This window comes from Mytilus galloprovincialis, chromosome 2, assembly GCF_965363235.1.
Source record: "Mytilus galloprovincialis chromosome 2, xbMytGall1.hap1.1, whole genome shotgun sequence".
In the NCBI taxonomy this organism is placed as follows: Eukaryota; Metazoa; Mollusca; class Bivalvia; order Mytilida; family Mytilidae; genus Mytilus; species Mytilus galloprovincialis.
In genome coordinates, this window is record NC_134839.1 from 111705796 (window position 1) to 111731473 (window position 25678).

Sequence of the window (25678 nt, forward strand, 5' to 3'; positions counted from 1 at the left end):
TTTAAAAACGAGAGACGAAAGAATGCCAATTGACATTCAAACTAATAAGTTGAAAATAAATTAACAACGAAATGGAAAAAAAACAAAAAAAGACCAAAAGAGAAACAACAGTATAAAAACATAACACAGAAAACTTAACACAAAGCCATAATAACCCTACTTACACAGGGGTGATATAACAAAGAAAACTTAACACTAAGCAATACTAACCCTACTAATACAGGGGTGATCTCAGATGCTGATTAAGGATAATAAGATGCTGTTTGATATATGACACCGGTACCGTCGTGTTGTAAGTACAAACCTGGTTATAATTCTTATTTGATACGTCACATCCGGAGGGAAAGAGGACACAATTGTGGTTACAACAATTGGGACATAGCCATCATCATCTGTGAACCAGATATATCATAACGGTCAATCATCTCATGATGGCGTCGAGGAAATCATAATATGAAATGCAAGCCCTGGAATATCAACTGGTAGATACATGCAGACGCTGCTGAAATGTTGCTACATAGAAATAGAAAGTTCAATGATATATCTGGTTCACACATCTCATGATGGCGTCGAGGAAATCATAATATGATATGCAAGCCCTGGAATATCAACTGGTAGATACATGCAGACGCTGCTGAAATGTTGCTACATAGAAATGGAAAGTTCACATTTGGGAAGCTGAATGTATTTCTATCGTCGTAAAGTTTTGGTCTCAATCGACCAACATTGTCAATTTATTAGTATGTCGAGCTATGATGCAGACTTAAATTTTCCTGTTGCATCCTTTTATTCAAGCGTTTGATGGGATAGAGGCGCTCAAAATAGTCACAAATTTTTTAATTAGTTAGCAATACAGCGGAAAGAAATGTAAAATGATAATGTTAGCTACATTTTATTTTTGATAAGAAGCTCATGTATGAGGTAAGCTTCAAATGAATAAATGAAAAGGTCGGCAAGAAGAAGAGCACAGTTGGTTCACACGGGAATTATGTCTTTTAAATGATTTAAAGGCTTTTGCCTATTATCTAAAAGTATAATAGAAAGATAGAACTGTAAACTGAAAACTGAAAACATAGTCTAAAATACAAGATCTACAAAAATACAAAACAGCTTTAACACTTGGATGACTCCTTAGTGGTCATAGTCTTAAACGATAATTCCTGACTAAATTTTGTGTCCCACGTAAACCTTTTTAACGATTTCCGGAACAAATGAGCCAATTCCATCCAAAGTATGTTGGAATGATAATCAGAGTGTCTAGAATCAAATTTGTGAATTTAATTTCTGTGCACCAACACCCGACATCGCTAAAATATATCTTAGGGATAAAAGGCAAATCTAAAAAAACACCCATATTTAACTATATCATTTTATTGCACTGTCAAGTCTGTTTGTACAAAGGGAGATCATTGTAGAATAAAACCATGACTCGTAAGCTAAATACTATTATTTAATTATTCAGTTTTCTTAATAGAAACTGCTTCATACTTCTTCTTTTTAACTCCTTTTTTATCAATAAAGTTTTTCCCTGATTTAATCGTACTTCCTTTTGTAGCAGTACTGTGTAACATGAACCTGTATGCTAGATAACTTCCAATTAGCGGAGCTAAGAAATATACTAATATATGTTGACTTGGACTTATTCCTTTACACCCAAATGTTAAGCCAATCGCTTTAGCTGGATCCCTGAACATGCCAGTAGGATAACTTCCTGTAATGAAAGGGAAATACATTAATAAATCTTAATGATAAATTGACAAAGAGTGATAAAAGAACTAAATGTACACAGCTACTTTTTCATAGGTGCTATTTCTGTACTAAAATATGTAGTACTGGAAATTTACTTTTAATATTTAGTACTATTTCTTTACTTTAAAATTACTGCAATATTTATGTACTTGTATTTTACAGTAATTGAGTTGTACTAATTTTTTTGGTACAGAAATAATACTAACAGTGATCACAATATTCCATGTTTGAAAATCATAACTTTAAGAGATTTAAAAAAGAAAAACTTTCAAAATGCTGAAAATGTAACAATAGTAACCACAAATCTGTAGTACCTAAATTTCAAGTACTAATAAAGTACTCTAAGATACAGGTACCTAATTATTACAATAATTTTAAAGTAACAAAATAGTAATGAATATTAAAAGTAGATTTCCAGGACTACAGATTTTTAGTACAGAAATAGTACCTATGGAAAAGTAGCTGTGTATACTTCCAGAAAATTATATATATTTTAAAGTATACGTAAAATCAACATTTTTCTCACGAATGTATGTGTTAACCCATTTCTTCTTATCAACTAAGACATGATTCCTAGTCTGAAAATGAATATTAACATTCAGCTGGCGAGTTATTGCGTCTGAAAACATTCACAACGAATGATTGTAATATTCCAAATAGGTATCCTGCTCTTTTACTAGTCTTTATCTATATCATTTTGATGGCTGCTTTCATGTTTGTATACTTTCATTTAATGGCACCAAGATATAGATCATGTATATGTACACTGTCGCAGGTGTCTCCATCAGTCACATTGTGGTCACATAGTCTTTTACCATGTTTTAGTCGTTCTAGAATCGTTTGGAAATAAAACAAGTTAAACTTTCTTGAAAAGAACAGTTTTATCAAATATACGTCATTTATTAAAAGGGTATGTAACATAAATTCAATATTTAGTTTTAAAGGTTTATCGTTTAGTCTATTGTGACAAATCTATATGTCTTTTTTCAATGTTGTGTGTTGTTACCTTGCTGTCTGATTGGAGTATATATGTCATCATTCTATATAAGTTTGAATGCAAACGTAAAAAAGCACACCATACATACCTAAGCAAAAGGTAAAAGACGAATTACAAAATTTCAAGAGCTTATCCAACACAAGATTGTCTGAAAAGTTTTGTGAATGAAACCATACATCCCAAGTTGTTCCGAAAAGTTCAATAATAAATCCCGTTGTAACTGCAACATTCAGCGCAGCAATACATTCTGTTTGACTAAGATTCTCCTCAAATGATGGATGTAAATCTAACTTCATTAATGTTTTACCAATTCTAAAAGCTGTTATTCCAGCCCCAATCTGGGTAATTATTCTAATAGTACATTGTTGTAGTGACTGAGATCCCTTCACAAACAGTAACCAATTACCGACGGGCGAGCCTTCGCCAGATGATAGAATTAATACTGTAGCAGTGTTCAGGGGTATGCTGCAAAGAGCGTACCCAATATCCCCATGGTATTTCCGTAAAATCATCAGACCAAATGGATAGGTACAAAATGCCAAAGTTTTGAAGAAATCTTGAGTAAGCATTTTTATTGTCGGTGGAAAACTTTCTGATAATCGATGCATGCAAAAACAGAATGAGAAAATGATAATAAACAAAATAATTGATGCCACTGCTGGAGGGAAATATTGAAGAGGAGGGTCCAGCCCAATAAGTACTGTCCATAGTTCCCGCCAACTCATTGTAATATTCCTAAAATATCAAAGATTTATAGTGATCTAAATGCAATTAAACATATATATTTACATTTTCTTTTTAATAAATAGTCAAGTTATAGAGATGTGTAGTATTACTTCAGTTTGAAATTTATGTTGATTTATTGCAGATGGGTAGAAGGATGAAAAAATTGCAGTCGTCGAATCGGTGCATAAAGGTACTATGGATTAGCCTGTAAGCATTAGATTTGATAAAGAAAGTAATACACTGCAAAACTGAAGCATGTATTAATATATTTCTTGTAGAGGGGAACCTTCAAAAGTTCAACTACAACAATATTATTAGTGTAAAGCACATTATTCTATCTCAGTTAAAATTTGAATAGATAGGTCGTTCGATTTAGACTTTTAAAAAGAAACACAATGAAAGATTTCAGTAAATTACACAACTCTGAAGAAAAGCAGTACTATATGCAATTTATTTTACAGCAGATATAATAAAAACTTAACTTTTAACAACTAAAAACATTATATGCAATGTGTTTAAAGGAATTAACCTACCTCTAGTAAACGTCAACTATATGTACATGTTCCTTCTCCCTGGGAACACAACTTTTTGACCTTACTATCATCTCATAATCTATCACTTTTATCTTTGACACAAATCCTTGAGTTTACATACTTTGTTACGCATGAACTGACTGTCGTCACGGATGTTTATGTATGATTAATACATGTATTTGTATATTTGATTAAAATTGATATTGGGTTTTCTTCGATTATGTCATATCATAATTTTAATCATTGGCTGTGGAATAGTTTTAATTACTTTAAAAAGGGTTTCATCTTTATTTGTTACATGTCCCACTTCATGTAAAATGTCCTGAAACTCGTATTACCTTTTTGGCTGTTCCAGGTACAGTTTCCTTCTTTCCTGAAATGGATCGTGTGATAAATTTCTAATAATTTCTTTCCTTGTGGTCATCTTCAATATGAAATGAGATTAAGTCAGTAAATGAATCTACCCCAATACTATCACACAAACTATTTCTGACTGTATGACACCTTCATCAATATAGGTATCTTTACCAACATGCACATTAACTTATCAGATAGAATATTACCAAAGTCATGGTCTCTGTACAACCACCCGTCTCATCTAATCTGACAAAATGACACCGCAGTCCGGGAAACTTGCACCTTTTTATAAAATATTTGATATTAGGAGTTCCCCCTGGTCTCATAACACAACTCAAATCATCTTTTCTGACAAAATGACTTCAGTTGGGATCTTTATAACAGCCACAACAATTAGATATGTGAGCTATTTCTAACTACCGGTAATGATACTCTCGCATTAACAGGAAGCTGACGAAAATATAACAAAAAAATAATGTTTGCATGGTAAGTCCTATAGCAAATTTCAGGGTGCTCATATTTGTAGGAAAATTACACCGCAATCTTGGTCTGCAACTGAACTCAAATTATAGATCCAGTGAAACGACACTGTAATATAAGTCTCTGCTCAACTATCCAAATTATGTTATCTGGTAAAATGACACCTTAATGCAGGTTTTATATCACTTTCAAAATTATATTATCTGGTGCAATTCAATATCAATGCATGTATCTTTATCACTATTCAAATTACTGGTATATCATCTTATTATGTTAAATGAAAAGGTCTCTGCAATTCAACTCAAATTATTAGATTTAGTCGAATAATCACCTCAATCTAGGTCTCTGTTCCCCTATCAAAGTTATATTCTCTGACGAAATGATACCTAAGTTGTAGTCACTTTACCACTATTCAAATTATAGTATTTGTTGAAATGACACCTCAATGCAAGTCTCTATAACACTATCCAAATGATCTTATCTGAAAAACGAAAGCTCAATCTAGTTCTCTGTTGACAACATAATTGTTGAATTCGGAGGTAGATAATTTCACCAAATTGTCGGCATTCCTATGGGAACAAACTGTGTGCCTCTTCTTATTTTCATATAAATCGGAGTTCCTTCAGACACTTGTCAAAAATAAGTAGATCAAAGAAGCCAGGTCATTTAATTTCACATTCAGATATATTGATGCTGTTCTTTCCATTAACAATCCAAACTTCTCTGATTGAGGTCCATTTATATACCCCCAAGAACTAGAAAGTTAAGAAACAACAGACATGGATTCCTTTGCCTCATTTTTGGACTTATACTTCGAATTTGACATACATGGTCATCTCAGCATCAGAATCTGACAAACGAGACGATTTTAATGTTGAAATTATCAATTTCCCTCACCTTAGTAGCAACATACCAACTTCACCTGCATACGAGATATACATTTTCCAACTTATTCTGTATTCAAGAGTTTGCAGCTCCTACTTAGACTTTGCAAAAACGTCCCCATTGTCTGAGCAGTACGTTGATGAAACAGGGGTATGTCAAAAGAACGTCTTGTCCTTTTTCTAAAAAAAGTTCATCGGAAGGTACAAAGACCTTGTTGATAAATCTTCCTATAATACACGATAATCATTAAGTATCGATTCTGGGAAGTAAAGTTGTTTATCATCTGCATAACATGTTATAGTATTCTTTTATTTGTCTTCATGAACATTACTTTTACTGTTTAGTCTGTTTTGGTGATATATATATGGCGTGACTGTATTTATACATCCCGTCATTGTGTTATTGTTCTATGATAATTTTTGGTATTCCTGGTTTTCTTTTTTGCTAATGTGCTTGATCTATATGCCTTTTAATGTTTCTTTGATACATATGAAGTGCCTCTGTACTTATACATTTCGGCATTGTGTTATGGTTAATTTCTGTATTCTAGTCTTTCATTTTTGCTTATGTGCTTTTCTACTTTTGATGTGTTTTGTCATTTGATTTTGCCATGTGATTATTGACTTTCCGATTGGATTTTCCTAAGAGTTCAGTTTTTTTGTGATTTTACTTTTTTCTATTTGCCTTTTTGTGCTTCTTTGTTATACATTGGGTTTTTTTTTATAATGATTAAGATTATAACACAATGTTGACTGCTGTTCCCCAATTTTTTTACATTTTTACCTAGTATGTTTGTTTGTTTGGTCACACAGCGTTCTCAATATAAAAGAATTTCATGTTACTGTCATACCAGTGAGAGGTTTAGCTAGCTATCAAACCAGATTCAATCCACCATTTCTCCGTAAGAAAATGTCTGTATGTGACAGTTGTTATTCATTCGTTTGATTTGTTTGAGCTTTAAATTTTGCAATTTGATTAGGAACTTTCCATATTGTATTTTCCTCTGAAGCCAGTATTTTTTGTTTATCCAGTAACCAAATCATATTATCTGATTGAATGAGACCTCAATGCAGGATTCTGGGCCACTATCTTAATTATATTCTCTGACGAAATGATACCTCAATGGCAGTCACTTCCCTGTGAAATTTGTTATCCAAAGGTCTGAAATATCGCGAGCCTAAATCAATCAATTGGAAATACAACTTCAAAATACTGATGGATTCAGTCGAAGATTATGCCAGGCAATGGCCTTAACGCGAGAAAGTTTATTAAGGCTGTGAGGTCTTTGGTACAACTCCGAATTAAGAAACTAAATGGGTCTATCAATACCCAGGCTACGTCAAATTTTAAAGACTCAAATGTTACAAAACACTTGTCCTACCTCCAGGACAAATATTTTGTTGTCCATGCAGATAAAGTCCCAAAACAACATCGTTTTTGTGTGTAAATATCATTTCATAAACTGTTTGGTGAATGAATTAGGTATTGACAATTCACTTGGAAACTCAACATATAACCTCAAGAAACTTACCAAAGAAGAAATCCTGGATAATCATAGGTCTGTTGTTTGTTCCTTTGGAATTTCAACCAAAGATGAAGAACTGTATTGGATACCTAAACTACACAAGTGTCCCTACAAACACCGTTGTATAATGTTGGGTCTTCCAAGTGCTCCACGAAACCTCTTTCTAAATTATTAACATCCATTTTATATCAGCAATCAAAGCTGGGCTCTAAAGTTATTGTGAAACTGCCTATTCTAGAGGTGTCGTGAATCAGATGTGGATACTAAAAAATTCCGAAGATCTTTTAGAGTACATACAATCTAAGACTCTCTCATCTTGCAATAGTATTAAAAATTCTACACTTTACACAAGTATTCCCAATTCCAAACTAAAAGACAAATTAAAAGAGTTGGTATTACTGTTTCATTAAAAAGAATGGCGAACGTTGATACAAGTATCTTGTCTTGGGGAGGGATACATCCTATTTTGTAAAGAATCACTATGATTCAAACAAAAAATTCTCTGAAACTGACATTATCAAGATGCTCGATTTCTTGATTGACAACATATTTGTTACGTTTGGAGGACATGTTTTTCAACAGACTGTCGGAATTCCAATGGGAACCAATTGTGCCCCTCTTCTTGCCGACTTGTTTCTTTATTATTATGTGGCTGACTTCATACAGAAACTTCTTCTGAAGAAAGATAAGAAGTAAGCAACATCTTTTAACTTTATGATCCGCTATATAGATAATGCTCTCTCACTAAATAATACAAAGTTTGGTGACTATGTTGAAGCAATCTATCCCATCGAACTAGAGATAAAAGATACTACAGATACAGTTAAGTCTGTCTCATATCTTGACTTAAATCTAGAAATTCACAATGAGGGTCGGTTGCAATTGAAAACTAAACTTTACGACAAAAGGGATGATTTCAGCTTCCCAATTGAACTTTCAATTTCTATGTAGCAACATTCCAGCAGTGCTGCTTTTACTTGATTTGAAATAACATAAGCAACACGACGGTTGCCACATGTGGAGCAGGATCTGCTTATCCTTTCAGAGCACGTGAGATCACCCACAGTTTTTGGTGGGGTTCGTGTTGCTTAGTCTTCAGTTTTCTATGTTTTGTCTTCTGTACTATTATTTGTCTGTGTGTCTATATATTTTTAGCCATGGCGTTGTCAGTTTGTTTTCAATCTATGAGTTTGACTGTCCCTCTGGTATCTTTCGTCACAAGAAGATACACCAAAAAAGGCCAGGAAGCTTAACTTAACAAAATGACACCCTAGTCAAGATGACCGTATCACTATCTATGAAAAATCTTTTATTATGGAATACCACCTCATTCTAGGTCTTTTACCAGTATCAAAATGTTTTAAATTTGTTTTGCTATAGTTTACACCATGTTTTACACTGCCTTTAATTAAAGTGATCAAAATAACTGATGGGAAGCAACATTCTATTAAGTTACAAGTTAATATTTTTAACAAACCATGATCACATATGTAAAGTTTTAAGTTTATATTTCATAAATAGTATAAATAACCAAATGAAGATATTTCTCTTAGATGAAGGATAATTATTTTTTAGTCTCCGTAATAAACCTTAGAGCAATTTAAAGAGACTTTTAACCTCTTTGTATCCAAAAATAATACTTGGATTTCAAGAATTGTGTATTGAGTTGTGTAATTTAAAAGTCTACTCTGTTTTAGGTCAATATTTAGGTACCTTGATCAACTAAGATAAGCCTGAAATAGGACGTGGAGGAAGGGAATCTATTTAAACCCTACCTGTCTGTCATAGTTTGTTGATTTTGACAGTTGTCAATCATACTGATATTCTGTCAGTGCTCTTACTGAGTAAAATGACTAAAACTAGCCTGCTAATTGACAAAAGATACAACAAGAATTTTACACAATTCATTTGTGCATATTTCAAAAGACTTGAAAAGTATTGTAAACTATGTTTCAGTGTGTATAGAGTTAGTGGTTAACATGGCTACATCTTAGTGGTGAGAAGATGACAGAGAAAAACTAAACAATTGTATCAATCATTCAAACAAAACAATAGAAAATGATTTTTTAATATATATACAAAACCTGTTTAAGGATGTATTCTTCTGACTTTTCAGTCTCGTTGAAATCTCGTTCTTGAATTATTTCCAAAACATGTGATACAAGTGGAAAATATCAATGAAATTTAAAAATATTATAATCAAACATAACTATGTGAAAAAAGTTATGTATTTACAATGAATGGTTTTTGAGTAATCCAGTTTTTAAATTTTACGACCAATCAAGTCAGTATTTTTAGCCAAAATTTTGAGAAAATGGGTGAGGGATACAAAAAATGATTTTACAAGAATTATGTATATCCCATATCATTTTGGTCTTTTCAAATTTCTTAGATATGTATTTTTTCAATCATTTAATAACAAAAAAGTTGAAATAATATGCATTTTGTTCTTAAAACTGTGAAAAATCACAAAAATACAAAATTGACAGCATGGTAAATTTTGCACAAAAAAGCATCAAAATATGATAAAACTTTCTTATATTAACACCTACCTATAGTTTTTTTAAATACAATTTATGCAGATTGGTCCACTTCATCTTAATAGAAAGTATGAAAAAAAGTTTAATTGTGGAACTGTGATTTTTTTCACGATAATAGCCAAAAAAAAGGTAAAAATCAATGAAAAATGGGAAAATCATCACAATTGGGCATTTTCAAAGGGCCGTAGCAAAAAAAGAAGTGCACCACCATATGATTTTTTCTTCACCAATTATTTTGTTAGTCTTATAAACCCAAAAATCAGGTTAAGAAAAAAGTTTAATTCTAGAAATTTTTGGCTCCTCAGAGGTGTACATCCTTAAATGGTTTCACATTAGTCATATTTTGGGGCCCTTTATAGCTTACTATTCGGTGTGAGCCAAGGCTCCATGTTGAAGCTCTTACTTTGACCTATAATGGTTTTTCTTTTAAAATATTTTGAATTAAATGGAAAGTTGTCTCATTAGCACTCAAGCCACATCATCTTGTATCTATTGTTGGCATTAAACACTGTCAAATAACATACAATAAACCTTATTTAAAAAACTTAAGAAACAGATTTTGGATTCCAACAATAATGTATCTGTTTATCTAACTTGTTTAAGATGTCTATATCCCGATGAGACAAAGAAAAGTCAAATATGTCCATGTTTTCTCTGATGTGTTCAGGATTTGTAGACTTTGGTATTACACCTGTAAATATAAACAATAAAAAGTCAAATATGTCCATGTTTTCTCTGATGTGGTCAGGGTTGGTAGACTTTGGTATTACACCTGTAAATATAAACAATGAAAAGTCAAATATGTCCAGGTTTTCTCTGATGTGTTCAGGATTAGTAGACTTTGGTATTACACCTATAAATATAAACAATAAAAAGTCAAATATGTCCATGTTCTCTCTGATGTGGTCAGGGTTGGTAGACTTTGGTATTACACCTGTAAATATAAACAATAAAAAGTCAAATATGTCCATGTTCTCTCTGATGTGATCAGGGTTGGTAGACTTTGGTATTACACCTGTAAATATAAACAATAAAAAGTCAAATATGTCCATGTTCTCTCTGATGTGGTCAGGGTTGGTAGACTTTGGTATTACACCTGTAAATATAAACAATAAAAAGTCAAATATGTCCATGTTCTCTCTGATGTGGTCAGGGTTAATAGACTTTGGTCTTACACCTGTAAATATAAACAATAAAAAGTCAAATATGTCCATGTTCTCTCTGGTGTGTTCAGGATTGGTAGACTTTGGTATTACACCTGTAAATATAAACAATAAAAAGTCAAATATGTCCATGTTTTCTCTGATGTGGTCAGGGTTGGTAGACTTTGGTATTACACCTGTAAATATAAACAATGAAAAGTCAAATATGTCCATGTTTTCTCTGATGTGTTCAGGATTAGTAGACTTTGGTATTACACCTGTAAAAATAAACAATAAAAAGTCAAATATGTCCATGTTTTCTCTGATGTGATCAGGGTTGGTAGACTTTGGTATTACACCTGTAAATATAAACAATGAAAAGTCAAATATGTCCATGTTTTCTCTGATGTGTTCAGGATTAGTAGACTTTGGTATTACACCTGTAAATATAAACAATGAAAAGTCAAATATGTCCATGTTCTCTCTGACGTGGTCAGGATTAGTAGACTTTGGTCTTACACCTGTAAATATAAACAATGAAAAGTCAAATATGTCCATGTTCTCTCTGGTGTGTTCAGGATTGGTAGACTTTGGTATTACACCTGTAAATATAAACAATAAAAAGTCAAATATGTCCATGTTCTCTCTGATGTGTTCATGATTAAATTAGTAGACTTTAGTATTCAGTGGCGGATCCAGAACTTTTCCTAAGGGGGGGCCCGCTCAAGTCATGCTTCAATGATTTCATATATAATCAACCAAATTTTTCCCACGAAAGGGGGGGCCCAGGCCCCCCAGGGTCCCCCCCTGGATCCACCTATGGTATTACACCTGTAAATATAAACAATTAGGGTAAAAAATATGAGATCATATAAATGGCTGAATCGGATAGTGAAAACAATTTTGGGTTAAAAAAAGAATTACATGAATTATCATAAAAGTAATTGCTATACATGAAATTGGTCATATGTTAAAATATTTTTTTCAACTGTATAATTTCATTTGTTTTGCTGTATAATCTTTGTTTGTGCTTAGTTATTTCATTAATCATTAATACTTGTTCCTTATACACGTATGTAATACCTTGAACAAAAGTAATTAAGATACATTAACACATATTCATTCAATTTTATTTTTTTTCATCTTATCATTACAGCTTTCTTACAATTGAGAAGTACCTACTTACCAATATTTTGTTGAACTGCCCACTTTAATAAAATTTGTGCTGTAGTTTTATTGTGGATTTTGGCAATATCTTTAATAGTTTCATCTGAGAGCAACTGAAAAATTCAAATAAGCATTCAAGGAACAATATATTCAACAGTTTTACATCTCAAAACAAGCAAAATATGTACATAGGTTTTACTCTTAATCTTGAAAACACTAAGACTGTTTCTAAGTATCAAAATCTGAGAAATCCTCAATACTTTGACTAAGCATCATAATGACTCAATCTGTCTAATGGCTGCAAGAAGTATACCATTCCCATGATTTTCTTATGGCTTGTTTATTTAGTTATTCCATATACTAAGGTTTGCTTAGCACATCTTATTTCTTGTATGTTTAACTTGGTTATGCTGGAATGTTTCTACATAAAATTAAGTCATCAACCTATAATTATTGTCAATTTAAGATGAAAGCATCTTGTATTCCTTATTTCAAGTAAGATGGGACAGACATTGTTAGCTTGGTCATCAAACTTTGAATCATTTAGTGAGAGAACGCTATCTACTGTTATATATACAGGAATGTCAAATGAAACGCATCTGTATGAGGCATGTGAGTATTGGAACAAGTTGCACATTATGTACCAATAGGAATGCTTGTTGTCAATAAAAAAACTAGGAATGATGTCAGTTTCAAAGCTATATATATATTTGAACCAGACATATGGGATATATTATATATTTATTCAAAAGTATAAAAATCACATATTTAAAAAAGTTTTCTTGTGTCTTGGGAACACTGAAGAAATGACATTTCAAGACTTTTCCTGAAACATGCAAAATACTTACTTGTTTTTTGGTACAATGTTTAAAGAGGATTCAGCACTGGTCAATTTAGAGTAAGCACATTTATAAATTAAGGTAAAGCTAATTTCAATGTCTATTTGAAAAAGAATATTACATTTTGATGCAACTAGCTATAGGCACACAATATAGACAATCAATTTAAGTTAATACAGGTTCTATGTATTTGACAGTGGTTAAATATCAGATATAAACAACATTACCTTGTTTTCTACTACAGAAGTTCCCAATGATGAATAAGCTTGAAAATGGATACCTTTTTCTTTACAGTAAGATATCAGATTATCTTGTACTAAATGTGGATGGTGTTCAATCTAAAAAACAAAAATTACTCAATTTTTAAAAAACAACTAAAGGGGAGTCGGAGTGACTTAAAAGATTATTTGTTTAAAATAAATCTGTTTACATGTATGTATTTTTAATGAAGTGAATTTGAAAGGATATGGTATTTTCTGGTATTTAATGTTTATGTTTACACATTTTGTGTAAGTATCTATTCAAGGCTATTTATATCAATTCTTGAATTTTGCTTTTCGTTTTTGCATGAGTGATACATTTTCATAGAACCTGGGGGTAGCTGGTTTGGGTTGTGTGGCGTCTTGTGCTGTCCAGCCTTATTGTAATTCTTATTTTATTTTATTATACACTAGAAAAAACAAAAAACAGAAAAACAGCATGTGTATTACTGTTCCTCATCTCAGAATGAGCCCTCCACACGATGAAAAAGCTCTCACCTCAAATTCAAGACAGTCTTGTATAGTTTAATTTAAATGTAAATGAAAGAGTCTTGATGAAGTGCAAATAATGTTTTGTCTTTTTCTAAGTCAGGAAATTACAGCTTGGCACAACCAACTAGAGGCTGTGTAGCTGATCTTGGTATATGTGGGCATATTAAACAAATTATACATATGTATTCATGACAAAATTGTGCTGTGGTGATGGTTATGTGTTCGTAGGTCTTACTTTACTGAACAGTCTTGCTACTTACCATTTTTCTATAATAAACTTGGCCCTTTCGTTACAGAGGAGAAAATATTTTGTAAAATTTTACAAAAATTTACCAAGCTAATCAAAATTGTTAAAAATTGACTACAAAGGGCAATAACTCCTTAAGGGGTCAACTGACCATTTTGGTCATGTTAACTTATTTGTAGATCTTACTTTGCTAAACATTATTGCTGTTTACAGTTTATCTCTATCTATAATAGTATTCAAGAAAATAACCAAAAATGGCAAAATTTCTTCAAAAATTACCAATTGGGGGCAGCAACCTAACAACCAGTTGTCCAATTCATCTAAAAATGTCAGGGCAGATAGCTACTGACTTAATAAACAATTAAACCTCGTCAAATTTACTATATATGATTTGGTTTCAGAGTTATAAGCCAATGTCTACATTTTACCCCTATGTTCTATTTTTAGCCATGGCGCCAATCTTGGTTGGTTGGCCGGGTTATTTTTAATCTAGATACCCCAATGATGATTGTGGCCCAGTATGGTTAGATTTGGACCGGTAGTTTCAGATGAGAAGATTTTTGTAAAAGTTAACAACGACGGACACAGGATGATGGCAGATGCCGGACGTTGGACGCCAAGTGATGAGAAAAGCTCACTTGGCCCTTTGGGCCAGGTGAGCTAAAAATGGAAAATAAATATATATGAAGATGTTGTATTTATTGACATAAATTTCCTCCAAAGAAACCCAACTCCAAATGTGTTTAATTTGTAAGAACACTAATCCATTATACATTGACTCATTTAACAAGAAATCTTACTAGAAAAATACTGAAGCACATTTTAAATGAAGGGCGAAAGCTCTTCATTCTAGTAATGTGCACACAATCAACACTTTTACAACCCTATAAAATAACAGGCTAGGGTCATGACAAATCCATTTCTATCATTTATTTCTTAAATTAACATGTGCACTTTATTGTGATGGCACGTGTCATCATAAATGTTTAACTTCATTGGGATATATAGGTTAATTTTAGTATGATGACTGCAAGCTTTGTTATCCAATCAAACTAACAGATTCTTTTGAGACATACATGTAAAGTAATTATTTCTATACAAGTTACCATTATTTTTTTCTTATAAGATTTATGTGGAAAGAATGGTAACCTATAAATTAAATTTTAAAACTATAGTTGGTGGTACTAATAATTTGTGAACAATAACAGGTTTATAAGTTAATAACTTTACAGAAATTCCATAAATACCTGGAGAACAGCTGGCACAACACTTGTCTCTAAAATTATATCCTCTATATGATGTTGAAGGAAGTTTGAAACACCTATGGCTTTCACTTTCCCTACAATTATAAAGCCAGTTCAACTTTAAATTTTCTAACCATTAAAATTCTTATTTAACATATATTATTATTCATAAAATAGGGAACATCATAAGAAAAGGAATTCAAGGAACATAACATAAATTATTGAAACCTTTACTAGATTTTCTTTACCACTCATATTCATGTATTTTTTGTATGTGTGTGAGTGTAAATCGTTGAAATACCAACCTTCTTTATGTAACTGTATCATGTCCTGCCAGCTCTGCAGTCGTAATTCCTTGTTGACTAGTTCCTCCGGTTTTTTACCCTGGGTACCAGGCCAGTGTATGAGATAGAGGTCCAGATAATCACACTGTAATCTTTGTATGGACTCAAGACAGGCTGTTCTACATTTGTCTTTACCTTGATTTGCTGGACCTTAAAAAAGATTATTAGTAAACTTGGGTGAAGAGATGTTTTTGAAAAAAATCATTGTTTTCCCTCAAAGGTTTACAAAAACACAGAAGATATACATGATTTAAATTTACTAATAATAAAGGTATATATAAAATAAAAGGGAATGTTGGGTAATCATCAATAAAAAGGTAACCCTTAAAACAAGAGGCTACTTGAGATCAACATGCATGTTTAGACCACTTGGTCTAATGAGGCACTTTTAATTAAATCTTTAAAAAAAAAAACTGTTTATATATAAGAAGATGAGGTATGATTGTCAATGAGACAACTTCCCATAAGAGAACAAATGACACAGAAAATAACTACTATACAATGCTGTATGTCACTGTAAGGCCTTCAACAATGAGTTTACCATACCGCATAGTCTGCTATAAAAGACATGGAAAGGACTTTACTATTTTATAGTGAGGTGAGGGACTGTAACTTGGGCAGTCAGACATCAGAGCAATCTCATTATGAAGTTGCAGCCAATACACAGTTAACATTTTGTAATTGGTCAGAATACAGTGTTTTACCTAGTTTACTGGTTATGAAAACATCTTCCCTTTGAAGTCCATGTTCAGGCAGTAATTTTTTCAAAGCTTCACCAATATCAGATTCATTTTTATAAACTGAAGCAGTATCTGTAACAGAGAGAAACAGAATATTTTTTTATAAACTGAAGCAGTATATGTAACAGAGAGAAACAGACTAAACATGCAAGTACTTTACTACATAGTCAGTCTGTCAAATTACACTTTTTAAGTTTAGTTGCTTCCTTTAGCTAATTCTAGAAACTATCAATCACAAGAAAACTGTTCACTTAATATTACAAAGCATGGGTTCTATTTTATTGAAATTCTGTAAAAGAGTTTTTATGACATAAATATTTCATTATTTATAATATATGCTTATGTTCATATGCCCATATTAGAGCATTTATAGACAGCATATTTTTGTTTTATATTCTTAATATTCAGAGCTATTTAAGAGCTTTTGCAGGACTGGACTCTTCTATTGATTATGTTTATAATTATGCACTGAACAATATATTAAAAGGCAGAGGGTTGAAAGTTTGAAATTCTATTTTAACCACGCCACATGCACCAGTCTAAAGTCACTAACCTTGAGAGCCGCTGCATATAATATAATTTAATGTTTGTCCAAAGAAAACTGTGTATTCAGGACTAGAAGTGATTATAGGTGTTTAACATATTGTAAAAACATTTGTATATTGTTGAAGATTTTATTACATTCTCATAACATAACTACATATATATATATATATCATACCAAAGGACCTATAACCTGATTCCAAAGCAACTTGTAAACATCTATGAATCAAATCTCTTCCTTTTATCTTGAAGGTTCCCACTGAAATAAAGCATCACTCAAAATGAAAATAAAATGTGTTTTACTGTACTGAAGCACAAAGTTGTATGTCTGACGTATGAGTAGCTATAATGTATGTCTGACGTATGAGTAGCTATAATGTATGTCTGGCGTATGAGTAGCTATAATGTATGTCTGACGTATGAGTAGCTATAATGTATGTCTGACGTATGAGTAGCTATAATGTATGTCTGGCGTATGAGTAGCTATAATTAAATTAAGACAACTATAAATTGTATTCTTCTACCTTAAAGAGTAAATGTTAATAATGATACCATGTTTAATGCTTTATCATACAAGTGTGTGATTTAAATTATAATGCTCTGTGGTGTTGTACTCAGAGTTATTCCATTATATTGAATCAATCAACCCACCTAGCTACATCTGCAACATTTTTCTTCTTCTTCAGATTGTATATTAACAACTGTTAGATGAAGGTATGAATGTTTATTACCGTCCGGCTACAGTTAGTGTCAAATTGATTAAGATTGTATATAGTCATTGCTAGTGCTTTGAGCCTTTGTCAAAATGTCCTTATCATAATTCCACAGAGATTTCAATAATTATGCATGTTATAGTTGCAGCTCTACTATTTTTTGAAATAATTGATCATAATTTAATGCGATTCATCATAATCAATAAAATTTTATTGTCTTGGGGAAAGTGTATATTTATCATAACTTAAGGGACCAAAAATCACCGTTAAGGTAATTAATTTTGAACTATCTTGTACTTTTATTCATCACGTAGGTACCCCCATGTAGGTTAGTCCAAATAATTATGACGTCTTTAAAGGCTATTTTAAAAAAAAAATCAGTGAACCTTTCAAGTCATCATAATTGTTTGGACTAGTGGTAATAAATGTACCCCTGACACCCATGCATGCATTTATTTGTATCTTTGGCTTTTTGTATTGTCATAAGAAACACATTGTATTATCTTACTTGTCTAGATATCTTATAATAAAGAGTAACTGATATTTAACTCCAGCTTTTTTCCAAGAAACCTGGTTATGTTAGTAAAGAGTTACTGTTGGCTAACTACTGTTTTTTCCCCCAGATGCATTTCTTTATTATCTCCCTTGCCTGTTTATCTTATTTGAAAGTAAATGAGAATGGAGATCAGATGGTGGTTAAAGTCATCTCATACATCAGTCAAAGGGTACAACTGTCTTAAACAAAACATAGCCCAACAAATTGGTCAGCTGGATAATATACACCTCTACGTCTGGCTAGGCACCTGTGACCTTACAAACTACGACAGGAAATTCATCTCACTCTACAGAAGAGAACAAAATACAACAAATAACTGATACATTCCAAGAAATAGTAGAACTTTTGAAACCATATCCTGCCTGTAAAATTACATTTTTAGAAATTCCTTCATATTCGATACTTGATTTCAACACATACAAAAAGCATGACAACCCGTCAACCTTCAAACACCAAGAGCAACAACTAATTAAAAAAGTAGAAGAACTCAACAGCAGCATTCGCTATATAAACTCAACTTTAGACACCTTCTCTCCAAATTTCGCAATAGACATCAGCCATCATCATCAAGAAAAAACCTCAAAATCCAAAAAATTAACCACCAGAGATAAATACTTTTTTGATCTATACAGGGATGGAATTCATCAAAAGCAGACCTTGTCGAAAGTTTGGCTTAGAAAATTGGCAAATCAGGTACAATATACAAATACAGTGCTGGGGCTGATATTATAGCCAACGGTGGTATCATAAAGTGGTTTTACTAAAACTGCATGTAATATAACAAAGACGTCTAAACTGTATGAATTTGTATTGATGACTGAAGTACAAGATAACGTCATAAGTAAACGACGTTGGATATACAATAATGCCGCGTTACGTTAACGTTCTCTTCTGTGCCTGATTTCCAACATTCTCCGGCCCACGAAAAGTGAAAATTTAAAACTTGGTTAAATAATTAAAGTCTCTCTGTTAATAACATGAAATAAAAATTAACTTTAAAATCCATCATTAAAATTAAATCTTTTAACCACAGTTTGTTATAGTACGGTTTCATTTATTTCATGTTCTTTTTTCTTGTAAGTTTCTCCCTGTAATCCAATTTCTGATATAAGTTGAGCTGTTTGAACTGAGATTTTGATTTTCCCATTCCTTGTAAATCCTCGTAAAAGCGTTTGTTATAGTTTGTGTGCGTAAGAGCAAATCCGGCAATGGTATATGACGCTTCTCCTTCTAGTAAAGATTTGAGGTAGTTGAACTTTTGAACTTCGGTTAGTGTGTTGTTGTTGTGAATTGCGGAATCAAAAGAATCCCAAAAGGATTGCCATTCAAGTACGTTTCCATCAAATGTTGGTAAATTCAATTTCGGTAGTTTATGAACATGATGAAAGTTGCTGCTATTGACGCTTGAATTTGAACGTAAAGATGTGAAATTGAGGCCAGTATTTTGTGAGTCATCTCTTATGTTATATACGGGGCCAACATTTTGAATGGGTTGCAGTGTCTCATTGTGCGGCGAAAAACTTCTAGCGGCTGCATTTAAATTAGATGTTTGAACGTGAATAAATTTACGAATTTTACGTATTTTCGTCTCCAAAATAAATTTACACTCATCTGTGTCAAGTATCTCTTGCTCTATATCCTCCTCTTGTACACTATCTAAAATGTTCTTATCCAAATCCTTCAGAATATCTTGCTTTTCCTTTAATGTATCCAGAATTGTTTCCAGCTCGTCCTCTTCCGGTTTTTCTTCTGTTTCACTTTTCTCCTCAAATCTTCTTAAAATCCTAGAAACTGCGCTTCTGTGTCCCGCTCGTATAGATTTCAGCTTTGAAGTCATCTTCTTCTGGTCACGGTACCAATATCGTAAAGTGGTTTTACTAACTGCATGTAATATAACAAAGACGTCTAAACTGTATGAATTTGTATTGATGACTGAAGTACAAGATAACGTCATAAGTAAACGACGTTGGATATACAATAATGCCGCGTTACGTTAACGTTCTCTTCTGTGCCTGATTTCCAACAGGTGGGAACATCCACGACGTACTCCCTGACTCAGCCTCTGCACCCAAATCCAAGCAGCAGAGCCTTCCAACAGTGGGAATATCCATGATGTGTTGACTCTACTGGCCGTTTGCCACTTTTATACAAACCTACTCCATAACTTGAAAACTTGCGTCTCATCTACCTGCTATACATAATCCTGTATAATTCCTTCTAGGCTTCATAATAGCAATAGACAGCAAACTCCTGAAAAAGTGATAACAAAACATAGGCATTAGGAAAATGAGAACATGACAAATGTACAGCAAATTCAGAGCAAAGAGGGATCTCCACTATTTAACTCACCGGGTGATATCCCATGTGATTGTTCTGCAGACTTATCTCCTCCTGATGGCAAACATCCTATGCAAACCATATCGTCCTCAAACTACCCTCCTCAATCAGATACAGCAACAGTTGTAACCTCCAGGGTCTGTCTTCCAACAACAAGTGTGAATGATCCTGAACCTGTAACATCTAACAACTCTTTTTAAGGGCTCATCCAAAACAGACATACCACCCGATCCAGGCCTAGGCAAAAACCGGCAAAATCACCATCTCTAAAACCAACTTCTCATATTAATGCTAAAGAACATCCTAGATTAACAATAATTAATATGGAAGGGAAGGGAAATGCATTATTTAGAAACTCATTAGAATCATCTTCTGACATTAATTGTATCCAAGAACATTGGTTATATGAATTTCAAAAACAATAATTATGTAATGTTCTACCAAATATGAACATGTTCACTAAATGCAGTGATACAAATGAGGAAATTTCAAATTTTAATCGGCCAAGAGGCAAAGGTGGTGTTGCAATAGCTTGGAAAAGATTCTTGACTCCATCACCCCTGCAGGAAACAACAGGATAATTGCAATTGAGCTGAAATCACCAATGAAGATATGCATCATTTGTGTATACATCATACATGCCTACAAACAACTCTGGGGACTAGTATCTAGAATACACAGAGTGTCTTGATGTTATTAGCTCACTTTTATCAATGTACTCAGTATCGCATAGAATCATCATAATTGGAGACTGCAATGGCACTTTAAAACAGCCCAGAAACTATAACAAACACGATTTACTTCTGCAAGCCTTTGTACATGAAATGAATTTTCAATCTCATCGCTCTGAGAAATCAACTTTTTTTCATACTTCTGGAATGTCAACCTCTCAAATTGATTATATCTTGCACATTGCCACAACTGCCTTTCTTTCAGACTACAAGATCCATGACCAATGTCACTCCAATACTTCAAGCCATGTTGCCGTGAGTGCAAAGATGAATGTTAAATCAAAACCAACGAATAAAGCAATAAAATCAGGCTATGTCAGTAAATTCAAACTACAGTAAAAAGATATAGATAATGAAACATATCATAATCATATATAAGTAATGAACTCTCTCAGCACAAAATTGAAAGTCACTCGATCAAAGAAAGCATTAACTTCCTGTGCAACTGTCTTAAAAAAGCTGCTACAGTTGCTGTACCATCTAAGATCATCAAATTAAAAGGTCCACATTTCAAGGCATCTCCAACCACTCTTATGCTGCTCAAAACTAGTAAAGAAAAATATCAACTCTGGAAATCTCATGGCAAGAAAAATTATCATCTCAAAACAGACAAAATACTGGCGCAACGAAATCTTCGCAAACAACTCCGAAAGGAACAGTATGTGGATAGAACCCAATTCTACAATGAATTAATGGACAATCCAAGCAATGATATGTTTCATAAACTCATTTGACGTAACAGAGGCTCCAAAAATAAAGATGCAATCTGTATAATAGAAAATGGCAAGCACTACTATGAGGGTCTGGATGAGGGGGTCTGTTATTCTGTAAACATTTGATTTTCACCCCTTTTTTCTCTAATCTTTAAAAAATTAACCCCTTTTTTCTCTAATCTTCCCAAAATTAACCCTTTTTTTCTCTAATCTTCTATTTTTAAGCCCATTATTCTCTAATCTTCATTTTTTAAGGGCATTATTCTTTAATCATTTAACCCCATCCAAACCCTCTACTATTCTGCAACTGACCAAACAAACAGCTTCTCTAGATACTTTGAGGACTTGGCTGTTCAGAAACAGTCTTAGACTTAAAATTGGCACAAATTATGTTGGCTGCCCAACTTGTGCGGACGACATAGCCGTCTTAAGCAACAATCATCAGGAATTACAATGCATGCTCTCTGTTGCAACTCATCATGCCAGACAGTCAAGAGTAACAATAAATCCTACCAAAACTAAAGCTGTCATCCTCAACAAACTGAAAAAGATAAACAAGTCTGACTTAAACTGGACCCTAGGCAACACCCTTGTTTATCCATCAGAAGACACAACACATCTTGGCTTAATAAGAGCAGAATTGAAGGAAAACAATCTAAATATTGATGCACGCATCAGCATTGCGAGAAGAACTCTATACTCTCTGATGAATACTGGTTTACATGGAACAAATGGACTAAACCCACAGACATCTTACAAGGTATATCAGAGCTATGTTATTCCCCGATTGCTATATGGAATGGAAATACTCCCTCTTAACCAAAGCCAACTTGATATCATGGCCCATTTTCACACAAAAACATTGTGAAAAATTCAGTCTCTACCTACACGAACAGCCACTGGATCAGTATTTATGCTGCTGGGAGTGCTAACAATTGAGGCAGAAATACATAAAAGGCAACTTTTATTTCTATACAGTGTTCTCTCATGTAACAACTCAACAATTCAAGGCTTAGTTGACAGACAAGTCATCATGAATATTGATAACCATCTCAGCTTCTTCTGTAAGGTCACAGGTGTACTAACTTTATATGATCTGCCAAGTATATCTAAACTAGTCAAAATTTACCGTCAAAATTAAAATGGAAAGCAACAGTTAAATTAGCAATTAAGGGTTATTGGACTAAAACTCTCATTAAAGAAATAGAAACAAAGTCTTCATTAACATATTTTAAAAGACAAAACCTTGATAAGAATTGGACATACATGTACACATCCGGTTTGGACCAGCCTTTCTTCAACTGTCTCAGGTGTTAAAAAGGGAGCGATAAAAGTTCGGCTATTAACTGGGACTTATTTATTTGAATCTCACAGATCTAAATTTAGTGGTGGCAGGGAGTCCGCATTACGTAAATGCTGTGAAACATCAGATGAAGTTATAATTCATTTCCTACTGTTGTGGCCGGCTTTACACCAGCAGAGAAAAGAAACATTTAGCAAACTCAAGTCTTATGTGATTTCAGTTACTGGCACAGGATATTGGTCTAAGCAATTTAAAGGACATTTGGATCTGATAAAACTTATTGTTGACAGCTCTTTTCTACTGCCATTGCTTAGAAATAGGACTGAACTGGACAAAATTCAAAGATTAGCTACGGACATGTGTTATAGACTCCATTCTCAGTGTGTATGGAAATTACAAGGAAAATAATAACTGTATACTTGTAGTTAAATATGTTTAGACAATACATTCAGTGAAATAAGGAAAGATATGAAATGAACATTATGTACATATGTGTATAGGTAGAGGCAGGGGTGTCCTGTTTCCATTGTATAAAGCACCCTATATTTTTAGATTTTAGTTGTGTACAGTAAATCTTATAAATAAATATTGATAGGGACTAGATATTTTTAACTTTTAATTGCGTAAATTATTTTATCAGTCCTTAAATATTTTAGATTTTATCCATGTACTGAGTGAATCTAATTTTTTTTAAAGTTATTTGTGGAAAACTTTTAGTGCATACTATATAAGTTTTAATTAACTCCTGTCTGGATAATATCCTTTGAGGTGTTCCATAATTGGAAAGATGATTTACATTTTATATGTGAATGCAACCTCTATCAAGATGAGAGGGAAAAGTTTTATGATGACATTGTTAATATTATACCATGTTTTTGTAGTTTAGATAACTTTGATTAATTCTAATGAACTGTACGGAGACTGATGTTCTCATCAGAATTCTTATATATATAGACAATTGTATTTTGATTAAACATTCATCAGTGGGAATAATACACCTTATCGCTATTTGTCTGCCATTACTGGATATCACACAGGTTCCCGTAAAACTTTGACGTCATAATACAAAATATCTGACTCCACAATGGAAAAGTGATTGTTGTATGCGTCAAAAGTTCAAGCGGCCGGGTCAGCAGGGATTAGCGATAAGGTGTATTGCATAATATTGAAGAGTGAGTGTCTCTTGCTTGTTATAAGTGTCAAAAGTGTTGGCTGTTATGTGTTATTGTTGTTTTGTTTTGTATATGTTTTTATATGTGTTCATGTGTTTCAGGGATGATCCTTTTGTACTGGATTTTATACTGAATAAAATTAGTTACTTAGTCAGTTTACAGAGGATGGTAAAGGGGGGGGTACTTGCACGAAAAAAACGTGAAATAATTTCTGTAATGAACGTTGCACGAAAAATAAATACTTTTATGTGAACCTTTTAATTTTTGTGACTGAATCACTGTCTTCTTGTATATATTAACTCTTTGTTTTACTTGATATTCCCGATTTAGTATACAAATTTATGATATAATTGGTTTACAGTTTTTAAAAAGTATTTCTTGACGATCCCTGTCAAGTGTTTGAATTTTATTTGAAAAAAACCGAGCACGCAAATAAGACTTTGAAAATCACGATGCACGTAAAATTAAATAAGCAGAACACGTTGAACGAGGCACCCATCTTGCACGACTGAACGTCAAATAAAAAAGTAAAAACATGTTGAACGTGAAATAAAAAACGGCGATCACGTTGCACGAAAATAACCCTTTACCACCCTCTTTACATATAGAAGAAAATTGTTAGATTGCATTTTATGGTATAATCTAATTTGTATATATATATATTTCCTAGAGAGGAAAGATACTGTCCTGTCTGTAAAAATGGGGAAATTGAGGATGAACAACATTTCTTATTAAAATGTAATAGATATACCTCAAAGCGAGAAATATTAGAAAATAAAATAAATGTTATATTTCAAATACAGCGTAACATTACCGCTGATGAAAAAATATCTCTATTGGTCAATAATAGCTCAGCATTATTACTTAGACTGTCTTCCTCTTTCATATCAGAATGTCTAAATATAAGAAATAGTGAACTTATATAATACATCATTTTGTAACTTTTCATAATTTAGCATGATATGTTATCATGGAACCTTTCATTCTACCATGTCAATTATTATAGTTGTACATGTATGTAATGCCATAGGTCTTAACCATTTATTGTTAATGAGTTTGTGCCAATAAAAATATTTGTATTTGTATTTGTATATAATTTTGTTTATTTGAATGTATATCATTGCCAAAGTTTTTCTTACATCCAACCAAGGGTATAAAAGTATTGCTGTTTAATGCAATCACAGGATATTTGCAAACTTGACTAGACATCAGTCACAAATAGAAAGGAAACTGTCCGAGATTTTCGAAAGGATTTCCCGCCAATTTTTGCCTTTGATAATATTTTGATTTTTTGTTTTATATTTTATTATATTGTATTTAATTCAAAGCCCTGTAAATCTTTT

At 32.7% G+C, this 25678-nt stretch overlaps 2 protein-coding genes across 4 annotated transcripts; both read right to left on the reverse strand.

Annotated features, from left to right (window-relative positions):
* Window positions 1-1355: 1355 nt before the first annotated feature.
* Window positions 1356-4097, reverse strand: LOC143062501 (aquaporin-11-like). 2 transcript variants are annotated; one of them, XM_076234175.1, is made up of 3 exons: window positions 4006-4097; window positions 2835-3481; window positions 1356-1711 (listed from the first exon to the last, which is right to left on the reverse strand). In XM_076234175.1, the coding sequence occupies exons 2-3, from the start codon at window positions 3469-3471 to the stop codon at window positions 1455-1457; spliced, it is 894 nt and encodes a 297-aa protein (XP_076090290.1). In that variant the 5' UTR covers window positions 3472-3481; window positions 4006-4097; the 3' UTR covers window positions 1356-1454. The 2 variants fall into 2 exon arrangements, with proteins under 2 accessions (XP_076090290.1, XP_076090289.1); XM_076234174.1 differs by having other exon boundaries at window positions 1356-1707; window positions 2831-3481.
* A 3708-nt stretch (window positions 4098-7805) lies between these two features.
* LOC143065385 (glyoxal reductase-like) lies at window positions 7806-25584 on the reverse strand. Of its 2 annotated transcripts, XM_076238929.1 has the most exons (9): window positions 25475-25584; window positions 16989-17069; window positions 16232-16339; window positions 15489-15677; window positions 15187-15278; window positions 13168-13278; window positions 12121-12214; window positions 10387-10483; window positions 7806-7924 (listed from the first exon to the last, which is right to left on the reverse strand). In XM_076238929.1, the coding sequence occupies exons 1-9, from the start codon at window positions 25542-25544 to the stop codon at window positions 7897-7899; spliced, it is 870 nt and encodes a 289-aa protein (XP_076095044.1). In that variant the 5' UTR covers window positions 25545-25584; the 3' UTR covers window positions 7806-7896. The 2 variants fall into 2 exon arrangements, with proteins under 2 accessions (XP_076095044.1, XP_076095043.1); XM_076238928.1 differs by lacking the exon at window positions 7806-7924 and having other exon boundaries at window positions 10309-10483.
* Window positions 25585-25678: the final 94 nt, after the last annotated feature.